The sequence below is a fragment of the Camponotus vicinus genome, unplaced genomic scaffold (genome assembly GCF_025532165.1).
Source record: "Camponotus vicinus isolate PSW18456_S1 unplaced genomic scaffold, iyCamVici1.0 SCAF_6, whole genome shotgun sequence".
NCBI classification, from domain to species: domain Eukaryota; kingdom Metazoa; phylum Arthropoda; class Insecta; order Hymenoptera; family Formicidae; genus Camponotus; species Camponotus vicinus.
In genome coordinates this window covers 2,902,731-2,920,297 of record NW_028141978.1, presented here as the reverse complement: position 1 = coordinate 2,920,297, position 17,567 = coordinate 2,902,731, and the positions used below count along the sequence as shown (strand labels likewise).

At 35.7% G+C, this 17,567-nt stretch overlaps 4 protein-coding genes across 7 annotated transcripts in view; 1 reads left to right on the top strand and 3 right to left on the bottom strand.

Moving 5' to 3' along the window:
* The window catches only part of LOC145973681 (uncharacterized), a 204,302-nt gene extending 200,955 nt beyond the window's left edge, over window positions 1–3,347 (top strand). For all 3 annotated transcript variants that reach the window (XM_083103219.1, XM_083103220.1, XM_083103221.1), the window contains 4 exons: window positions 169–403; window positions 1,277–1,653; window positions 1,860–2,147; window positions 2,609–3,347. In XM_083103219.1, coding sequence (XP_082959345.1) covers window positions 169–403; window positions 1,277–1,653; window positions 1,860–2,147; window positions 2,609–2,797 — 1,089 coding nt within the window. In that variant the 3' untranslated portion in view covers window positions 2,798–3,347. The remainder of the gene's footprint in view (window positions 1–168; window positions 404–1,276; window positions 1,654–1,859; window positions 2,148–2,608) is intronic.
* On the bottom strand, window positions 2,395–4,078 carry LOC145973686 (uncharacterized). The gene has a single exon (XM_083103226.1). The coding sequence runs from the start codon at window positions 4,061–4,063 to the stop codon at window positions 3,755–3,757; it is 309 nt and encodes a 102-aa protein (XP_082959352.1). The 5' UTR covers window positions 4,064–4,078; the 3' UTR covers window positions 2,395–3,754.
* Window positions 4,079–5,501: 1,423 nt separating this feature from the next.
* LOC145973683 (uncharacterized) lies at window positions 5,502–9,161 on the bottom strand. The gene is made up of 5 exons (XM_083103224.1): window positions 8,819–9,161; window positions 8,180–8,387; window positions 7,912–8,094; window positions 7,561–7,804; window positions 5,502–6,856 (listed from the first exon to the last, which is right to left on the bottom strand). The coding sequence occupies exons 2-5, from the start codon at window positions 8,366–8,368 to the stop codon at window positions 6,237–6,239; spliced, it is 1,236 nt and encodes a 411-aa protein (XP_082959350.1). The 5' UTR covers window positions 8,369–8,387; window positions 8,819–9,161; the 3' UTR covers window positions 5,502–6,236.
* Window positions 9,162–9,307: 146 nt separating this feature from the next.
* Window positions 9,308–12,483, bottom strand: LOC145973682 (lanC-like protein 3 homolog). Of its 2 annotated transcripts, XM_083103223.1 has the most exons (4): window positions 11,988–12,483; window positions 10,997–11,373; window positions 9,997–10,572; window positions 9,308–9,656 (listed from the first exon to the last, which is right to left on the bottom strand). In XM_083103223.1, the coding sequence occupies exons 1-3, from the start codon at window positions 12,340–12,342 to the stop codon at window positions 10,021–10,023; spliced, it is 1,284 nt and encodes a 427-aa protein (XP_082959349.1). In that variant the 5' UTR covers window positions 12,343–12,483; the 3' UTR covers window positions 9,308–9,656; window positions 9,997–10,020. The 2 variants fall into 2 exon arrangements, with proteins under 2 accessions (XP_082959349.1, XP_082959348.1); XM_083103222.1 differs by lacking the exon at window positions 9,308–9,656 and having other exon boundaries at window positions 9,834–10,572.
* Window positions 12,484–17,567: the final 5,084 nt, after the last annotated feature.

Here is a 17,567-nt window from a genome sequence, read left to right as displayed (position 1 = left end):
ATATATATAAAAAAAAACTAACTGTAAGTATTATATAAAATTTTGTCATTTGTTTATATCTGTACCAATCATGTTTAATACAACAAAAAAAGGTACAAAGAGCCCCAACGACACGCTAGCAAAACCCGAATGACAGAAAAATTAACAGAATAATTTTTGACGACGCAGAATAGTTGGTCCATGGTTGAAGACGACAATCAGGACAACATAAGGGAAGAATTCAAAGCCATTTGTTACACTCCGGAAAGACTGATCCGATCTCAAGAATACCGGATACTCGTGCCGTCTCCTCGACCCTTTATCTTCTCGCAAGCGAGAATCAGGCCGGAAAACGAGAGCAGAGAACGGAAGTTTCACCGTTGCCAAAAACAGTCAGACCGTCTCATCGATTCCGGGCAAATTGGTACGTGTCTAAAATCTAACAATTCTCTTTGTATTTCTTTCATTCTCTTTTTGTCGCGAACCGTCCGAAGGAAGTGCCGGTAGAAACATGCTTGCTTGTCCCTTGAACCGATGCCCCGAGCGAAGCCGGCACCTGACCTGACCTAATAAAGTTTCGCGGTTTACCAATGCGCGGAATCGAGTTGCTTGGCGTATCAGATTTACTTTGTTTCCAACGTCCCCGTGGTAGCTTTGTACGCCTATGAAAGATGCCGAGAGCGTGAGACTGCAAAACTCCGCTGCCTGGCATTGTTGCGGTCGAGCTTCGATCCTAGGTGAGACTCAATTGAGTTTATCAGGGCAGTAACTGAAGAACATTAATGGAAGTGGCTCTCCAAGACTTGAACAATCATGTGAATTCGAGCTCGATCGATGTTCTTCCTGTCAAATGTGAACACAAAATTATTAGTAGTATAATATTAATTTATTTTATTAAATTATTATTAAAATAAATTATTTAATAAATTAATATTAAAATAAATAAATTAAATTATTAAAATAAATTATTTAATATTTCGAGTAATATTATGTGTAATAAAATATTAAGACTAATAAAGTCTCTACGAAAATAAGATAAAAAAACTTGGATGCATTCACAAAAATATTAAAATATAAAAAAGGAGCATTAATTGGAATCAGTTCATTCTGCTAAATTTCTTTATCGTGTAACTAGACTTCTAGACTCTTGTAAAGAAATCAATACTTTATTTAATTCTATAAACTTCTAATGTTGTCTCAATGTTTTTTATTTATTTAATCTTCTTTATGAGAATTTAGTAAATGCAATCAGAGAGAAATAGATGTGCGTAAAATACACACAAAATCACGAACGCAGGTACAATGCTTCTGAGTTTACCGATCACGGATGTAAGGACGCACGCAATTTCCTCGTCCATTTTTGAAAACGAGCGATGGGTTAACAAGGATTTTAACGCATCGGTGAGATCAGACGATAATCATCCAGCCGATCGAGATCGCAGTGCACGAAGTACTGGAACGATCAGCAGCAGCAGGTCGAGCTACGACAGATTGAATTCCATCGGGGACAACTGCAAGGACCTGATCAGCCGGCCACTCTCCCTCGAGGACACTTCCGGTATACAGAGCAACGATTGGAGCTTGGAGACGCAGAGCGACGCAAGAAGCACACCGATGTGTCTCTGCGATGAGTTGGCGATCGCGTCGAGAAATTCTATCGTCAGTTTTGGAAACGTACGTTCTTTATATTAAACTTGGAATTGTACTAAAATTGAAAATCGTTGACTCTACAACGGGCAAAAGATATCATTGATTTCTGAAGATAATTGATGGATTGCTGAAATAATGTAAAAGAGGAATTTTGAAGACTATTTCTTTGAATCTTCCAATTAGAATAAGTTGATTTGCCACAGATTAAAACAAAACAAATTAAATCATAGGATCGAGATGTCACCATCAATGAAATAACAGCTATCCTCGAGAACCTTCAAAGCGATCCCGAAAAGGCAAGGCTCCTCCTGGAGGAAGAAGATTCCTTCTGCGACGACACGTCCTCTCACGACCGGTTAACCAGATTGGCTCTGACTATAGAAACGGACACTGAAGTACCGTCGACAGTTTCCGATTCGAATAATTGGATAGACCATCTTCGCGATAAAATAGAACGGCTACAGCTCGGCAATAAAGAGATACACAGAGACATATATGGTTTACGTACAAAATTTGAAGTAAGTATCTCGTATCATCTCTTTCTTATTTCTCTTTCGCATGAAATTATTCATAAGAATTGAATAGTCTTAGACTTTTAATGAGTATGAATTTTGTCATCAAAAATTTTTGGAGACATTATTCAATATTAAATTACAATTTTTCAAGTGCATATGTATTTCTATAATTAACGAATTAAAATTCTACTTTTAATGAATATGAATTTCTAGTCATAAAAAATTTTTGAAGACATTATTCAATATTAAATTACAATTTTTCGAGTACATATGTATTTCTATAATTAACGAATTAAAATTCTACACACACACAAGACTAGGCACTTAAATTTAAATAGAAAAAAATAATGTATCTCATCTGTCGCTTTTGCATTTCGAGATTTCTTTATTTCTATGACTGATTAAAGCCTAATGGCTTATATATAATTATAGCCTCTACATCTCTGTGAATTTTACATTGACAGTGCGATGAGAAGAAGGCGGTTGATTTGTCGAATGATGCAACGAAGCTAATAGAAGATATTTATAAGTTGCGATATTTCGATGATTTATTGAAGCTCCTAGAGGGAGAACTCGAAAGGATCTCTCGGAGAAATTGGCCATTTGTTTTAGGACACAATCGGCCTCGCGAAGAAATGAATTTAATCATCTAATTATGATCTCAAAAACCACTGTGGATCTGAGGATCTGGAGGATCCTTAATATATTACAAATTCAAAGATCATTGTGAGTGCTCGAGATAAAAGGATTTCTTCTCGAGTAAAAAGGAAGATTCTTTGGAAAGAAAATGCAAATGATAGATTCTTACTTTCACTTTTTTTCCTTGATTTTCCTGAAATTGAGATTCATAAAAGAAAAACCCCTCTTTTTTGGCTCAGTAACTTAAGTATCTGATAGAAAAATCTAATGATCCAAAATAATTAAAATACATGAGTAATTTTTTAAAATAAAGTATGACTAGCACAAAAAAGTCGAATTGTAAGAATCTTGAGTTCTGTTCCAAAGCGAACAAGATGATCTTTTTTCCTTGGCAGAAGCCAATTTCGTGAGACTTTATCGAGGACGAAATAAATCTCGTAAATAATTATCAAGTTTATTCTCAAGCAATAAATATTGTAATTTGATGTGTTAAATGAATCTCTTTTTACATATTTAAAATTCGTCTTCATAAAATTTCAATAAAATGTCGAAATCTTAAATCAAGTCTTTATATTCATATATCTCTGTTCTAAAAAAAGAGAATACATTTCATTACTAAGCGATTTATTATTTATAGATTGTGTATATATTTGAATTCACATACACATAGCACCGAGTAAAAAATTTCTAATGTAACACATTGTTGCTACATTCATCGTTACACATTCATCACATTAATTTTATCACTATATCACCGCAACCAGCGGCATTTTCAATATACACACACATTCACGACTGCTATTATCGCCCTTAAATATCCATGTCCTTATAAGCTAATTCGTAAGTACTCTATTTACTTCATACATCCTACTTAGTACTCTGTTCTAATGCTGTCTTCGATTCGTCTATAACACAAAGCTACACGCTCGTGCTTCTTCTGTGGAGCGATTGTGACACCGGGAATCATCAAGTTAGGTGACATCGGTGCGCTGCATGTGCCTGGCGTGTTGTCGAGAAGAATCGTGGTAAGCGATTCCCGCACGTAGCATCTCGCCGTGTCGAAATACATCGTGAGACGCGGAGAAGGGCGGCAAGGTAGGCAACGATGGTAGCAGACAACTCAACATGCTGGCACCGCTGTCCGAGGAATAGATCCCGTTGGTCGGTGGTACCATGGACGCGTTGCACGTGACAGGAGTGGATCCTGGCAGCGGATGTCCATTTTGATCGTTGGAACCTAACAGGCTTGAATTCGGGCCTATCAAGTTCCCTATGGACATGGAAAAGATCTAGATTTGCTGATGCTGTACAAGGTAACAGTGTCTTGATATCATCGTGTATTAATAATAGACACATATGTGTATATGAAGCAATTTACATTATAAAAATTATAAATTATATTTTTGATAATGAAAAAATGTAATTTATAAGAAATATTAATCTGAAATATTTATTAGTTATGTTAATATTAATTTCAAGAGATAATTTAAATTACTTAAAAATACTTATCATAATGTTAGTTAACAAAAGACGTGATATAATATTAGTGATTAATTAATGATGTATTACTCTTTATATTTTAGGATCAAAACTAACAATACAATTATACAAATGTATTATAACGATAAAAAATACTATTAAATCAGGATTTCATGAAAATAAATGTAAATAGTATCATAGAATAGATGTTTGCAATTTGTTTTTAAATAAACATGAAACTTAATAATGCAAGGATTTAATCCATGATAATATAATAAATAACCAAATTCTAAACGAATATATCTCGATTGCAATCGCGTTCTCGCAAAATACTGATAATTATCAGCATTTGTAATCGCACAAATGCAAAGTTTATATGTAAAGACGAGACTTGTAAATTCACGTGAATATTCGTGCGTAATCGCTTTAGCGAAAGCGTTTACGCATCCGCTAATCCTTTAATACAATACCGCGTGCATTGCGTATAAAGCATGACAGTAAAATTTTAACGTCCCTTATTGTATAATATTTTTCCGTCGAATCAATGATTTATAACAATTTATTAGCAATAATTATTTCATCAACGTCCATATAATAATGGATAATCTCTTTTACTCTACATTTCGTGTACAATATATTATGTACTCTTTTTTTCTTCAAAAAATTTATTCGTTCCTGTATGATTCCTTTCTATATCTTAAGTGACTTGAGATGCAATTCACCTGAAAGACTGACACTCGACGCGGAACTGACGGACGAGGCGATCGATAAAGGCGTCATCATGGAAAAGTCTGAGGCCTCGGAGGACCTCGCGGCGAGGTGCGAGTCTATCCTGGCAGTGGGACGAACGCACGCTAGCGAAGACAGACCGAAATCGTTGGTTCTGTCCGCTGCCGCTCGCCGATGCCTCGCGTGTATGCCGGACTTGCTGCTATTACCCAGACCAAAGTGCAGAAGCTCCAAGTGTCTTCTGAGATTTCTCGATTGGCGTAGAATCGCGCCGCATAACGGACACGACGCCGGCTGATCGGACAGACTGCGCGCCTTCGACAATCCGTCTCCTGAAACGTCAAATTCCTCGTCAAAGCTAGATTGACCTCAACACGAAGACATCGTGAACATCTCACCTCGATTCGTGTCACCAGATATCGTGTCTCTGGTATGATAAAATAGATGGGATAGCAATGCACGTGTAGCATACGCCAAAGTTGTTTCGCTTTCGCGAAAAATAACGCAACGTACAGTATCACATACTTTATTTGCAAAAGAAAAGAAACTGGTTAATACATTATTATACCCGTTATCTTATACTTCTTCTTTCAATCGAAATGTTAATTGTTTCGTATATGCACATACTATTGTTAACGGTCCACGCGTACACAGCAAAGTCCGTCATTACAAAATAGGAATGTGCACCGATTTCATCTTGTGGCTGTTGTGGAAGATCTTCAGTTTCGTTAAAAAATGGTACTCGTAAATTACAGTTAGCTAATATATATTCAAATATATTGCTATTAGACCATTCCGTGGCGAGGGAATTAAAGAGGCAGTAAAATGAATTGTAAACTCGAATTGCACGATTATAGGAAATTTCGATTACCGTATAAGTCATATAGTAAAAGAATAAGAATCTTTTATGTCACAATAGAACTTTTCCCGCTATACTTAAAACTGCATCGATTAATCCTATGGTATCCTTACACACTAACGCGTGGAAGATTCGTGTATAAACTTAATCGCATAAATATATTCTGAATTGATCTAGTTAAATAATGAGTAATTACAAATAAACGTTCTCATAAATGGATACTAATATACTATACAAATAACGCAAGGTTTTCATTTTCTCATCCTCACGTAACATCATAGCACTCTCGAATTCAATCACCATAACACAATCGAACAAAATTTGCAAGACTACGAAACGAATAATCAATAACGATTCTCGTGCTTGTCTGGACGAGTCTCCTTCATTTATCTAGCGATCGTCGGCGACGGGATACTGCTTGGTGGCGAAACCGCGTTTTCAGGCCCATGCAACGTCGGCGAAGGTAGGCTGGGCTTACAAACTATCTGTTCGCAACTATTACTGCCGCTGTCGGTCCCATAAGTTACCGACGACTGATCGTTATAACTGGACAATTCAACTTCAGGCTTGATCTCCATCATCGTTGTATCAGAATTCTGCGTTGTCGTAGTCATCGTCGAGTTGTTACTGAACCGATACTTGCACGAGGATAACAGGTGCCTGCGCAGATTCCTCGCCTGGCGCAACGTCGCGCCGCAAAGCGGACAGACACCTGGACAATCGGAAGCGCCGCGCGCCTTCGACTGATTCGTGCTTCCTGTTTGAGTGGCCGCTAAACTGGACAACGACAAAGCGGATGGAAAACCCAGAGAGCTGTGGAACTGTGGTATATGCAGCGGCGAGAATTGCACTGGCATCAATGACTGCAGATGCGATTCGCCATCCGAGATGTGATCCTGATACGCCGTCTGATGATTATCCGCGATGGATGATTCTTGAAGTCGCGGTGAATGACTGCTGCCCTGATGGTTGTTCGCGTAGTTTCCAACCAGGCAGTTGGTGTCCGCTGTTAACAGACACAAACACAATGTTACCATACGGGGCTGAACTGACGTTGTTTTGGCTTGCTTGCTTTAAATTTGTTTCTCTCGCTCTCGCTTTCTCTCCCTTTCTCTCTCTCTCTTTCTCCCCCTCCCTCCCTCCCTCCCTCCCTCCCTCTCTCTCTCTCTCTCTCTCTCTCTCTCTCTCTCTCTCTCTCTCTCTCTCTCTTCGGTCGAACGAATTGAAGGACGACCAATCAGAATTGCAGTTCAACCCGATCGATGGTTGTGCTTGTGTCCGTTTTAATTAAAGCGAAAAATAAGGCCTACATATAATACGGAGCCTCTCATAAGCGACATTTGGTATGGTTTTATGATGATCATTACTAAATATAATGCATCGGACACAAAACACAAGTGAAATTGTTATTACACTTTTGCTATCTTACATTCTGCTTAATTATAATCTTATAATTATTGAAATTAATTCAAAGATTGCAGTGACGTATGAATGTGTAAATAATGAAGTAAAGAAAATTTGTCTAAGATAAATCATACAATATTTAAAGTATAAAACAAGTATTTTTATTGTATATCTTGTTACACAAAAACTATTTCAAAAAACTAGGAAAATTTACAAAATCTGTCGCATAGCTTATATCTTATACTTTGTTTCTCGCTTGAGATATAAAATTAATTTATCAAAATAAAATATTTGCAAATTGCTTACCTGCATCATCAGTCTGATCTGTAGCGTCATCATCCTTGTTTTCGTAAGGCATTGTTCTGTTGTTATCATCCACTCTGTTTTCGCTAGTCTCAGTAGTGTTACTGGTGCAGGGCCATTTTCCAGAAGATGTGGACGATTTCCTCCTCTTTTTTCTCCGCTTCAGTGGATTGTACGAGTTGAGTGTCGCCTTCGACAAAGCATCATTCGGTGTTGGTATCGCTGATGCAGGAACTTCTTCTCCACTCTAGATATAGATGTGTACAATACATTAATCATATATTACATCAAAAACAGAGCTTATTTCATTTTCTTATTTAAAGCTAATGAGCTGAAATTATATTAGAAATATACCTCTGTTACTACAGTTGGTGGAGTTAATCCATGGATGCACAAGCAATGGGCAGCCTGAAGCAAGGAAGGCAACTGCGATGGCTCGACGCTTACCTCTCCCCGATATACAAATTCTAATAAAGACTCCAAATCATCCGCTCCAATCCCTGCCAGCATAACTACTGGATGTTGGCACGGTGTGCTCTGTGGACAAAACATTTTATTGTATTCAAATTTTACATTTTCAAATTTCACATTCTTATTAGTCTCATTGGAATAATGACAAAACCTTGAGCAGATCCAACAAAAACGGACTGGCTGCGCAGAGAACAATTTTATGCGCAGGAAAGCTGCGTCCACCAGCAGCCAAGGTAACATCCACCAAATCGCCATGTCCTCTCAATAGCTGTACCGCAGAGACCAGAGAGGAACTGAACTCTCCCCAGGAGAGACTGTAGAGCTGGCTGCTGCTACCCATTTTGTATCGAAAAGCTCAACTGCAAGAGGATACATCGATATAATTATTTATTTAATTTTTCAGACACAATTCTCACACTTGAAGCTAAAATATATCACGTGTAAAGTGTTTAGATTCCACAGAGCAAAGATTATGAATTGTTTACACAATTTTTGCATATTCTATCTAAAATCCTAGAAACAGCTGATGAGGTACAATGCACGAGATAAACACAGTTGAAAAGTTACTCCAATCGGATAATACCTCAGATAAAAAGAATGAACATTCAGATTTAAGATCCCAAAGGGACGCTGATACGAAGCAACACATGCACCGATAATCCGCTAGCTAACGGTAACGATGCGTGTGTGCTCGCCGTCTCCCCCATCCAACGTTCCTTAATTAGTGCCCCCACCCGATTAAGCGTCGCGGCGTCGTGCCGCGAGTTAACCTAACAAACGCAACGGCTACCTGCGTAGGCCTTCTGTGATTCCTGGCAACGACGACGACGACGACGATGATCGCGATCCTGTCCAGTTGGCGGTTGCGCGAAACGAAACGAGGTTGGAGAAAGTCGTACTCGCGCACGGGGGTCACATAAGTCGACGGCCCGAACGGCTGCGAGATTCAAACCGCACGCGGAGTGTCAGGCGACGCGACGTCCCCGGACCGGGAGCATCGCACGGGCGGGAACGCAACGTCGCGACGATAGTCGAGGAATTGGTCTCGCGAGCTGCGGCGCGGCTTTCGAGGCGAGATATTCAAACTGATTCAAACCCTGTCCCCTGTCAGAAGCGATCGCGTACGCGTGTCACACGCACACGTATAGAGGCGTCATTACTGCCTGAAGTTAGCCTTTTCCGAGTCGAACGATAGCTAGACGTGTCGCGTCTAGTTATTTGTGCATCGTGACTGTTGGGTCGAGAAAAATATCTCTTTAAATTAATATATGCATTGATATATTCATAATTAATATATTTATTAATATATTCATGTATGTATAATATATATGATGTAAATCCATATACCTATGAAGTACATACTATTGATACTGCCTAAAAAGTGAAGCAAACATTAGGGCGCGTTCACATCTTGGCAGTAAAGCAGAAAGTAAAGTAGAAAGCCAATCAGAACTCACGCTGATAATAAAGTGTTTTCGACATATTTTATTAATTCACATTATTGAATACAAGTGGTCGAGTCAAAAAAATTATTCAATTATTTGATATATTTTGCAAGAAAATTTCTTATATGATTTTTCGTTTTTGGCATAATTCAACATGGTTGCAGAGGACACGTACACAAGAGCCTTAATAAGTTTTAATAAATTTAATTTTTATAGTTATATAATATATATTATTATTATATATGTATAATATATAATAATATACAATAATATATCATTAGATAGTATTATTATATATTATAGATATTTATAAAAAATAGCGCATAATTTTTAATAATAGATAAATACATAGATAAATATATAGATACAATAGATATTTATTTTGAAAGAAAATTAAATCGTAGTCATTGAAGACATAATTGAATAAAATTACAATATGTTAATGTAATGCATAGATTAAAATCCAAGTATATAGAGATAGATAAATTCAAATTGTGAAAAAAGTGAAGAACAAAATTCTTACTTGATATTCTATTAGTATTTAATCTCAGAACACATCTTGGAAAGGGAAATGTGCTTTATCTGGTTCGATAAGATCAGCAAGAAAACAGGCGGTGCCGGCGATACCTTCGTAAAGGGAATACGGTGAATCAGGTACACGTGCATCAGACTGAAACTGTGACGAGTTCATAAAGTCCGCAAATTTGGCGGCTCGATAGAGGTAAACTTCATTGCCAGTGAGTCTGTATAGAAGAAGAAAGACGTAACCATTGCCGGCTACACCGTGACAAATCCCAGGTCCTTTACGCAGGAGACCTTTGCGCCAGACAAGATCACCAGCAAGTACGCATGAGTTCAGATAACGCTGATCCTTCCAGCGCAGGTATGCCGCCGCCATCATGTAAATGACGCCAGGAGCACCGTGACACCAATGCACTAACTCATCGTCACTATTTCTGCGACTTCGTCCAGAACGATCTATTTCCATATCCATCGCGCATGGAAAATTACCAGCAGGTGTTTGTAACCTCAAGAAATAATCTACACAAGTTCGTGTAGTGCTGTCAATGTCGGCATTGTTATCTAAGAATGATGGCACCTGGACATAAAAGAGAATAAAATTAAGTAATGCGTATAATTGATGATAATGATCATGCTTTAATTAAAAAATTATAATTAAAGCAAGTGTAGATAAATAGATAACATTAAATTTAATAATGTAAATATGTTTAAATGATTCTTATTATTAAATTGGAATTTTAAAAAAACATTATTTTAAACATATTATTAACACAAAATATATTATTTTAAAATTTATATATATATATATATATATATATATATATATATGTAAATTTTAAAACAATATCCTTTTTAAAATGTCTCCAATTATAAATAATTATTTAATTTTTTTTTAGAAAATATTAATCATTAACTATATCAATTTATTAATTAATTTCTCTTTCATGTTTTTATGTGTTCTTTTGATAATTATTCTCATCGTGAATACTTATTATAATTACCTGTATAAGAACTTGTAAAATTGCACAGAGTCCATGTGCTGCACCTAGATATTCCGTGCCATAATACGCATACATTAATGGACATGGACTGTTATGCACCCGCGCATACATCTTGCCTGAGACGACGATCGTTCGCGCAATTTCATGCATCGCGTCGAATGGCACGACAACTTTTTGCATCGTGCGGTTCAGCCATAATGCTCCATACAAAAAGCCAGCGCGACCGACAAAGAACTCATCCGATCCGCATTTCAGGAAGTTCATTTCCTTACAGCGTTCTGCCGATTCTGCGTAGCGCTTCACGAATTCATTAGCAGTCTTTTCATCTCCTCGAACAGTTGCAAGGACTGCACCTACTGCTAGGATGCCCCAATCTCCTGTAATAATCAAATTCAATTAGTTTAATTAAGATCGTTATATACTTTCAAATTTTATTCTATCTTAGCTGTATATAAAGAAATACAAATATTTAATAATAAAAAAAAATTATGTTATCATTTTATTATATTAAATTAATATTTCAAAACACAAAAGCTTTATTTTTTTATCACATTAATAAAAAAATATGAAAAAATAATATTATATTAAAATAATTAAGAGAAACAAATATCCTTTTTCGAAATTTTTTCTTCTATTTAGAAAAACAGCTTTTTTACAAATCTTTTGTAGATCACATGCACATTTTTTGAAAATATTTACATAGTCAATTTGAACACACATAAAATTGACCTTATGTAATTGATGCTATTCTTATTTTATTATGAATATTTTATATTAATTAAATTTTATTATAAATATTTCATATTATTAAATTATTATCTCATCTCGTATTGAATAATTATGTCATTGTTTTCGTGATAAGGATAAAATGATAAAGAAATGCGAAGGTAGCGCTCTAATCATTCATTTCAATTTATCTATTTTTAATATCAATTTCTCTCTCCATCATTATTTCACTCCATTTGTTCCCTAAATATACATACATACAAACCCAAAAGAAAGCCGGGGCTGGAGCGCCCCCCGCGACGTTGCACCATCGCCAGAGATGAACGCAGATAACGCTCGGCCGATGACAGATACTTGTCAGCCTCGGCTTCCAATAGAGCATGTTTAGCAAGTCGCAGAAACGCGTAAGAGATGCCAGATGCGCCAACGTACAGACCACCATCCGTTTCCGCACGTTCGGGCGGCTCCTTGTCAACGATACGCTGCAGAATCTTGTGTAGATTAATCTTAGCGGCATTCTGACTGTCATCGATATCACGCCGCATTGATGTCGCGCAGTTGGCGATCTCCTCCTCACGCGCACAATACTCATTCACAAAGTACCTGGATCGCTGCGACATCGTGTCGAGAAAATTCTCAAGGTTTACTCACCAAAGTAGTATCAATTATATTTATAAGCGCAGCATACTGCGTTTTATTAAAAAATATGAACTTCCAGCGCTAACTCAAGTGGAACTCCTATGATCTCTATGATCCTTGAAAACAATGCGCCCTCTGCGGACGTTAAAAACGTGAACTACAAAGCCAGTATTCACGAATATTCTCAGAGGGTAACATATAATGTGCATAATTTCTGGTTTTGTTCCGTGCTATGTGCATGAAATGCCGGTAACACCAGTGCTGTATAGCACACATACATATAAATGATATAAATAAAAAAAAAAATATAAATAATTTAATTAATAATAATTTATTATATAAAAATATTAGTATGTTCTCTCTTTTCACGCTATTATTTATTTATTTATTTAGTTCACTCTAAGTCAGTCTTTTAAAATGCAAAACTAAATATTATAAAATTTGACTTCGGAAAAGCGCGGTAAAACAATCGAATAAATTCAAATCATTAACATAACACAACAGGTTCCGTGATACATCAATCGTTTAATAATTAATTTAAAATAAAATATACCTCAATAATTTAAAATTCCTCGTGTATATGTAGTACGTAAAATATTTCGGCAGAGAATTACCAATAATATCATGTTTGGCCTTGGCGACGTATAACAAGCGCGCTATGTCACGGCTTTGTCATCATTCGCACGGTGACTCTCGAGTAATAAAGTAGTGATGAGAAACGCTTCGTATATTATAATTTTTGTATTAAACACGATTACGATTAATATCGAAACATAATTTGCTATAAATATTAATAAGTATTAATTAATTAAAAATTAATTAACGACATGAAACTGTATCGCAACGATAAATCTTTATCGAATCGCATTCATTCACTACTGCGAATAAAAATTGAAACAGGGGATACATAAAAGGGCATAAGAGAATTAATTATGTTATGATCTTTCAATCATATTGATGCTTATTATAATGATATTTCCTTAACAATATTAGAATTAAATATATTTCGACCAATGCTTTAAATATTCTCAATCCTTGTTAATTAAACAATATACAATTTAATCGAGAATCGATAAAATGATAGGAATACAAAATATTAAATAATCACTTCGATCATCATTGTGATCTTTACAGACAATAATTATTATTTTAATACTTAGAGTCAAATATATTTCACCCATGTTACTTTATCGTACTACTTGACAATCTAAATGTAATTTGCATTATGAGAGAACACGAAGTAAAACAATCGAATTACAGATGCAAATAATTAACGTAACGAAATGCTCCGTGATAAATTGTTTAATTAATAATCAATAAATTAAAGTATTTCTGTTATTTAATATTTCGCGTTAGTGTATATTTTATAATATATAAAATATTTCAACAAATTGTCGATAACACGGTGTTCGACTTTGGCAATATAAAATATAAACAGTAGCACACTATACGTTACGGCTTTGTCATTCGCACGATGACTCTCGAGTAATAAAGTAGTAGTGAGAAACGCTTTGTATATTGTAATTTTTGTACTAAACACGATTACAATTAGTATCGAAACATAATTTGCTATAAATATTAATAATTAAAAATTAATTAACTTTTGATAAACGACATGAAACTGTATCGCAACGATAAATATTTATCGAATCGTAATCATTCATTATTGCGAATAAAAATTGAAACAGAGGATACAAGAAGGGACAAGAGGGATTGAAAGGGGACAAGAGAATTAAATATATTATGATCTTTTAATCATCGATGCTTATTATAATATTTCTTTAAATTATTTCTTCAATATTAGAATTAAATATATTTTGACCAATGCTTTAAATTTTCTCAATCCTGGTTAATTAAACAATGTACAATTTAATCGAGAATCGATTAAATGATAGGAATCCAAAATGTTAAATAATTGCTTCGATCGTTGCGATCTTTACGGACAATAATTATTATTTCAATACCTAGAGTCACAAATATATTTCATCCGTGTTACTTTATCGTTCTACTTGAAAATCTAAAAATAATTTAGATTATGAGAGAATACAAAGTAAAACAATCGAATTATAGATGCAAATAAATAGCATAACGAAAGGCTCCATGATAAATTGTTAAAAAATAATTTCAATTTAAATCAATAAATTAAAATACTTCTATAATTTAATATTCCGCGCGAATATTTTATATTACAGAAAATATTTCGGCAACGAGAGAATTATCAATAACACCGTGTTCGACCTTGATAAACAGTATCGCGCTATTGTTAATACGGCTATTGTTACACAGCTTTATTATCATTCGCACAGTAACCTTGAGCAATAAAGTAGTGACGTTTCATATATTATCAAATTCTTTCTTTACATAGTCGACCCTGGCGATATAAACAGTATCGCGGTAAAGGTTTTGATTTACGATCATTCGCTCAGTGGCTCTTGAGCAATAAAGTAGTGACGTTTCATATATTATCAAATTCTTTCTATACATAGTCGACTCTGACGATATAAACAGTACCGCGATAATGTTCTTGACTTACGATCATTCGCTCAGTGGCTCTTGAGCAGTGAAGTAGTGATGTGAGACGTTTCATATATTATCAAATTTTTCTCTAAACACAATTGCAAGTGCAACGAGGAACTTTTCGTGAATGAGTGTAAGTGCAACGAAGAATTCAAATGAGTGCAACGAGGATTGGAGTGCCACGAGGAAAAAGTGAAGAAAACAAAAGAAAAAAAGGAGGTCTTGGAAATGGATGGGTCAATAAGATATGATGTAAGTCATTAATATTTTAATTATTTATCACATACATTATTTATTATATTGTTACGTCCTCGCGTCTCATCCCCCTGAATGTATTCGCCACCTGTTGAATTCTTTCGGCGGGAAGTACGTCGACGGAAGAAGATCATTTCCGCGCGTTGTCAAGATGTTATAAACAACGACTGTCAGAGAGTGTGAGCCCAGCTGTCAAGGTGTGCGGACGCGCGTCTATCTGTGATCCGTTTTACGATTATTCTGAATTCTTGTATGTTACTCGTGGTTTATTAAAGTTCTTATACCTTAAACCGCGTTATTATTTACTGCGCGAACGTCAGCGTGTGCCAATCGATTGTGTCGCGCGTGATACATTCGATTGTCGCGTTCGATATATATCGTTCCGCGAACGCAACAATATATAAATTATTTATCAATAGTATATATTGTTGTATAACAACGATGGTCAGCTGAGTCGAAGAATAGCTGTCAAGCTATCCGGACGCGTTTTACATTACGGATCGTTATCGCGAGATTTCCCCTGTTATTATTTGTTGTTTGTGTATTCTGTGTTTCTAATTAAAGTTCTTAATTTCCGTTAAGAGTGTCTTATCTTACGCGGTCCGCGAGTGCCCTATTGTGTTGAACGCGCTTCGATATCTCGAAGTCGCCGCCGCGGACGTAACAATATTCAAAATATACATATTTCTCGTTTCGTTTTATTTCTTTGCTTGTGATACAATAGTGATTTTAAATTGTGTAACATATATAATACATATACGTATAAAAAATATTCCATTTTATTTTGAAATAATTAAAACATTTATAAAATGTTTATTAATTAATATTTTCAAATACTTCTTATATTTTACAAAATATTTCATATTAATATATTTATTTAAATACTACATATATAAAAATATAGAAATTTTTAAATGTTTATATTTAAGAAATATAAATTATTTTGTAATTACGCAATTTATAACATTAAAATATATCTATTTAAAAGTAAAAATGTAAAAATTAATTTCGCGCAATAATTAATTTTAAAATCAATTATTTTGAACATTGCTTTATATAATAGATTTTCTCTTATCTTTTATATTTTTATTTATCGTTTATATTTGCGAATTAAAATTTATATAGTATATTACAAAATAAATTATATATTATATTATATATAAAATTATATATAATATAACCCTCCCATAGGGTACACCTTGTCGCGGTGGGAGGGCTTAGTACTTGGATGGTGCCTTGAGGTTTATCTTAAATTTTTCTATTTATGATAAATCTCAAGGTGCCTGAATGGGAAGCTAAGTACCCTTTCGCGTCGTCGATGCCGTCAACGTGTCGCGGACGGCGGCGTTTCGTTACCGCGTTTTCGCGTTGTAGTATTCTCGCGTCGTCGCGTTTTCGCGGAACTTTTGGACTTTTTCATAAAATCCCAATTTCATTTATTGTCACGAGTCTCTACTTCCGATGCCAACTAACTGGGATGTTTCGAGTTTGCACACGTTGCTATGCAACGTACACTCTTGCTTCGTGCTTCGTCAAGTGATTCGGCCCGAATTAGTTAGAACTCGATCGATTGCTCGGAATGGTCGTCAATGGGTCCCTTCTCTTTGCTCGTCTACAGCCACACGCACTGCGTGTGTTAACCCTGTCGAGGAGTCGAGTGGATTCCCCTAGGCACGATTTTCGCTCGGTAAAAGGGGTTGCCTCCCCATTTTCTAAATTGCTGAATGTAAGCATTTAAAAAATGTGGGTATCCTCTTCTTTTGCCGTCTACTAGCCTGGTGTAGCATATAGCAACCGCGGGAGGCATAATATGTCCGGGCGGAGCACCTGAAATCGTGCTTAGCGGGTCCAGGTTCGATACGAGATAGGATAATTATGCGCGAAAAAGAGTTGGCGAACTTCATTTTCCTTTATTTCCGTCAATCGTTTCGTCTTCTTTCCGGTTTGGGCTTAGTCCTTGCTCGTTGTATCGTTGCAATCCCGACCGGTTGGCTCGAAATTGATTCTCGTAAGTGAAATGGGATTTTCGCTCGTACCGAAACCGGGAGTGCCGTTCAAAGTATAGACATATTAAGTATATACATCGCGCGATCAACTATAAAATTTTTAATCGCATCGAAATAGTGCGGAAATCGTTAAGTATCGCGCGTAAAATAACGAAAATAGCGATATAAAAATATCGCTCGTGAGTGCGGGAGTGCCGTTGAAAGTATCGCGCGTCAACAACATGAGAGGAGGAGGAGGCCTGGGAGAGGCATCAGGCACCTGTGAAGCAACTCTATGGTAAATAAATTATCGCTTATATATAATTATTTATTAATTGCGTACGCGCGATTTAAATTAAGTAATTAATCGCGTAATTTGATTTTTTATGTACCTGACTTAAACAAGAGAAAAAGAGAGAAATTTTTACATAAAAACTGTAATTTAAAAG

Coding starts and splice junctions, on each gene's coding strand:
- LOC145973682 (XM_083103223.1), bottom strand. CDS start 12,342: ATGTCGCAGCGATCCAGGTACTTTGTGAATGAGTATTGTGCGCGTGAG. Junction 11,374..11,987: donor CAGCCCCGGCTTTCTTTTGG/GTTTGTATGTAT, acceptor TGATTATTACAG/GAGATTGGGGCATCCTAGCA. Junction 10,573..10,996: donor TTTTACAAGTTCTTATACAG/GTAATTATAATA, acceptor TTTTATGTCCAG/GTGCCATCATTCTTAGATAA.
- LOC145973683 (XM_083103224.1), bottom strand. CDS start 8,368: ATGGGTAGCAGCAGCCAGCTCTACAGTCTCTCCTGGGGAGAGTTCAGT. Junction 7,805..7,911: donor CACCAACTGTAGTAACAGAG/GTATATTTCTAA, acceptor ATCTATATCTAG/AGTGGAGAAGAAGTTCCTGC. Junction 6,857..7,560: donor AGATCAGACTGATGATGCAG/GTAAGCAATTTG, acceptor GTCTGTTAACAG/CGGACACCAACTGCCTGGTT.
- LOC145973686 (XM_083103226.1), bottom strand. CDS start 4,063: ATGTCCATAGGGAACTTGATAGGCCCGAATTCAAGCCTGTTAGGTTCC.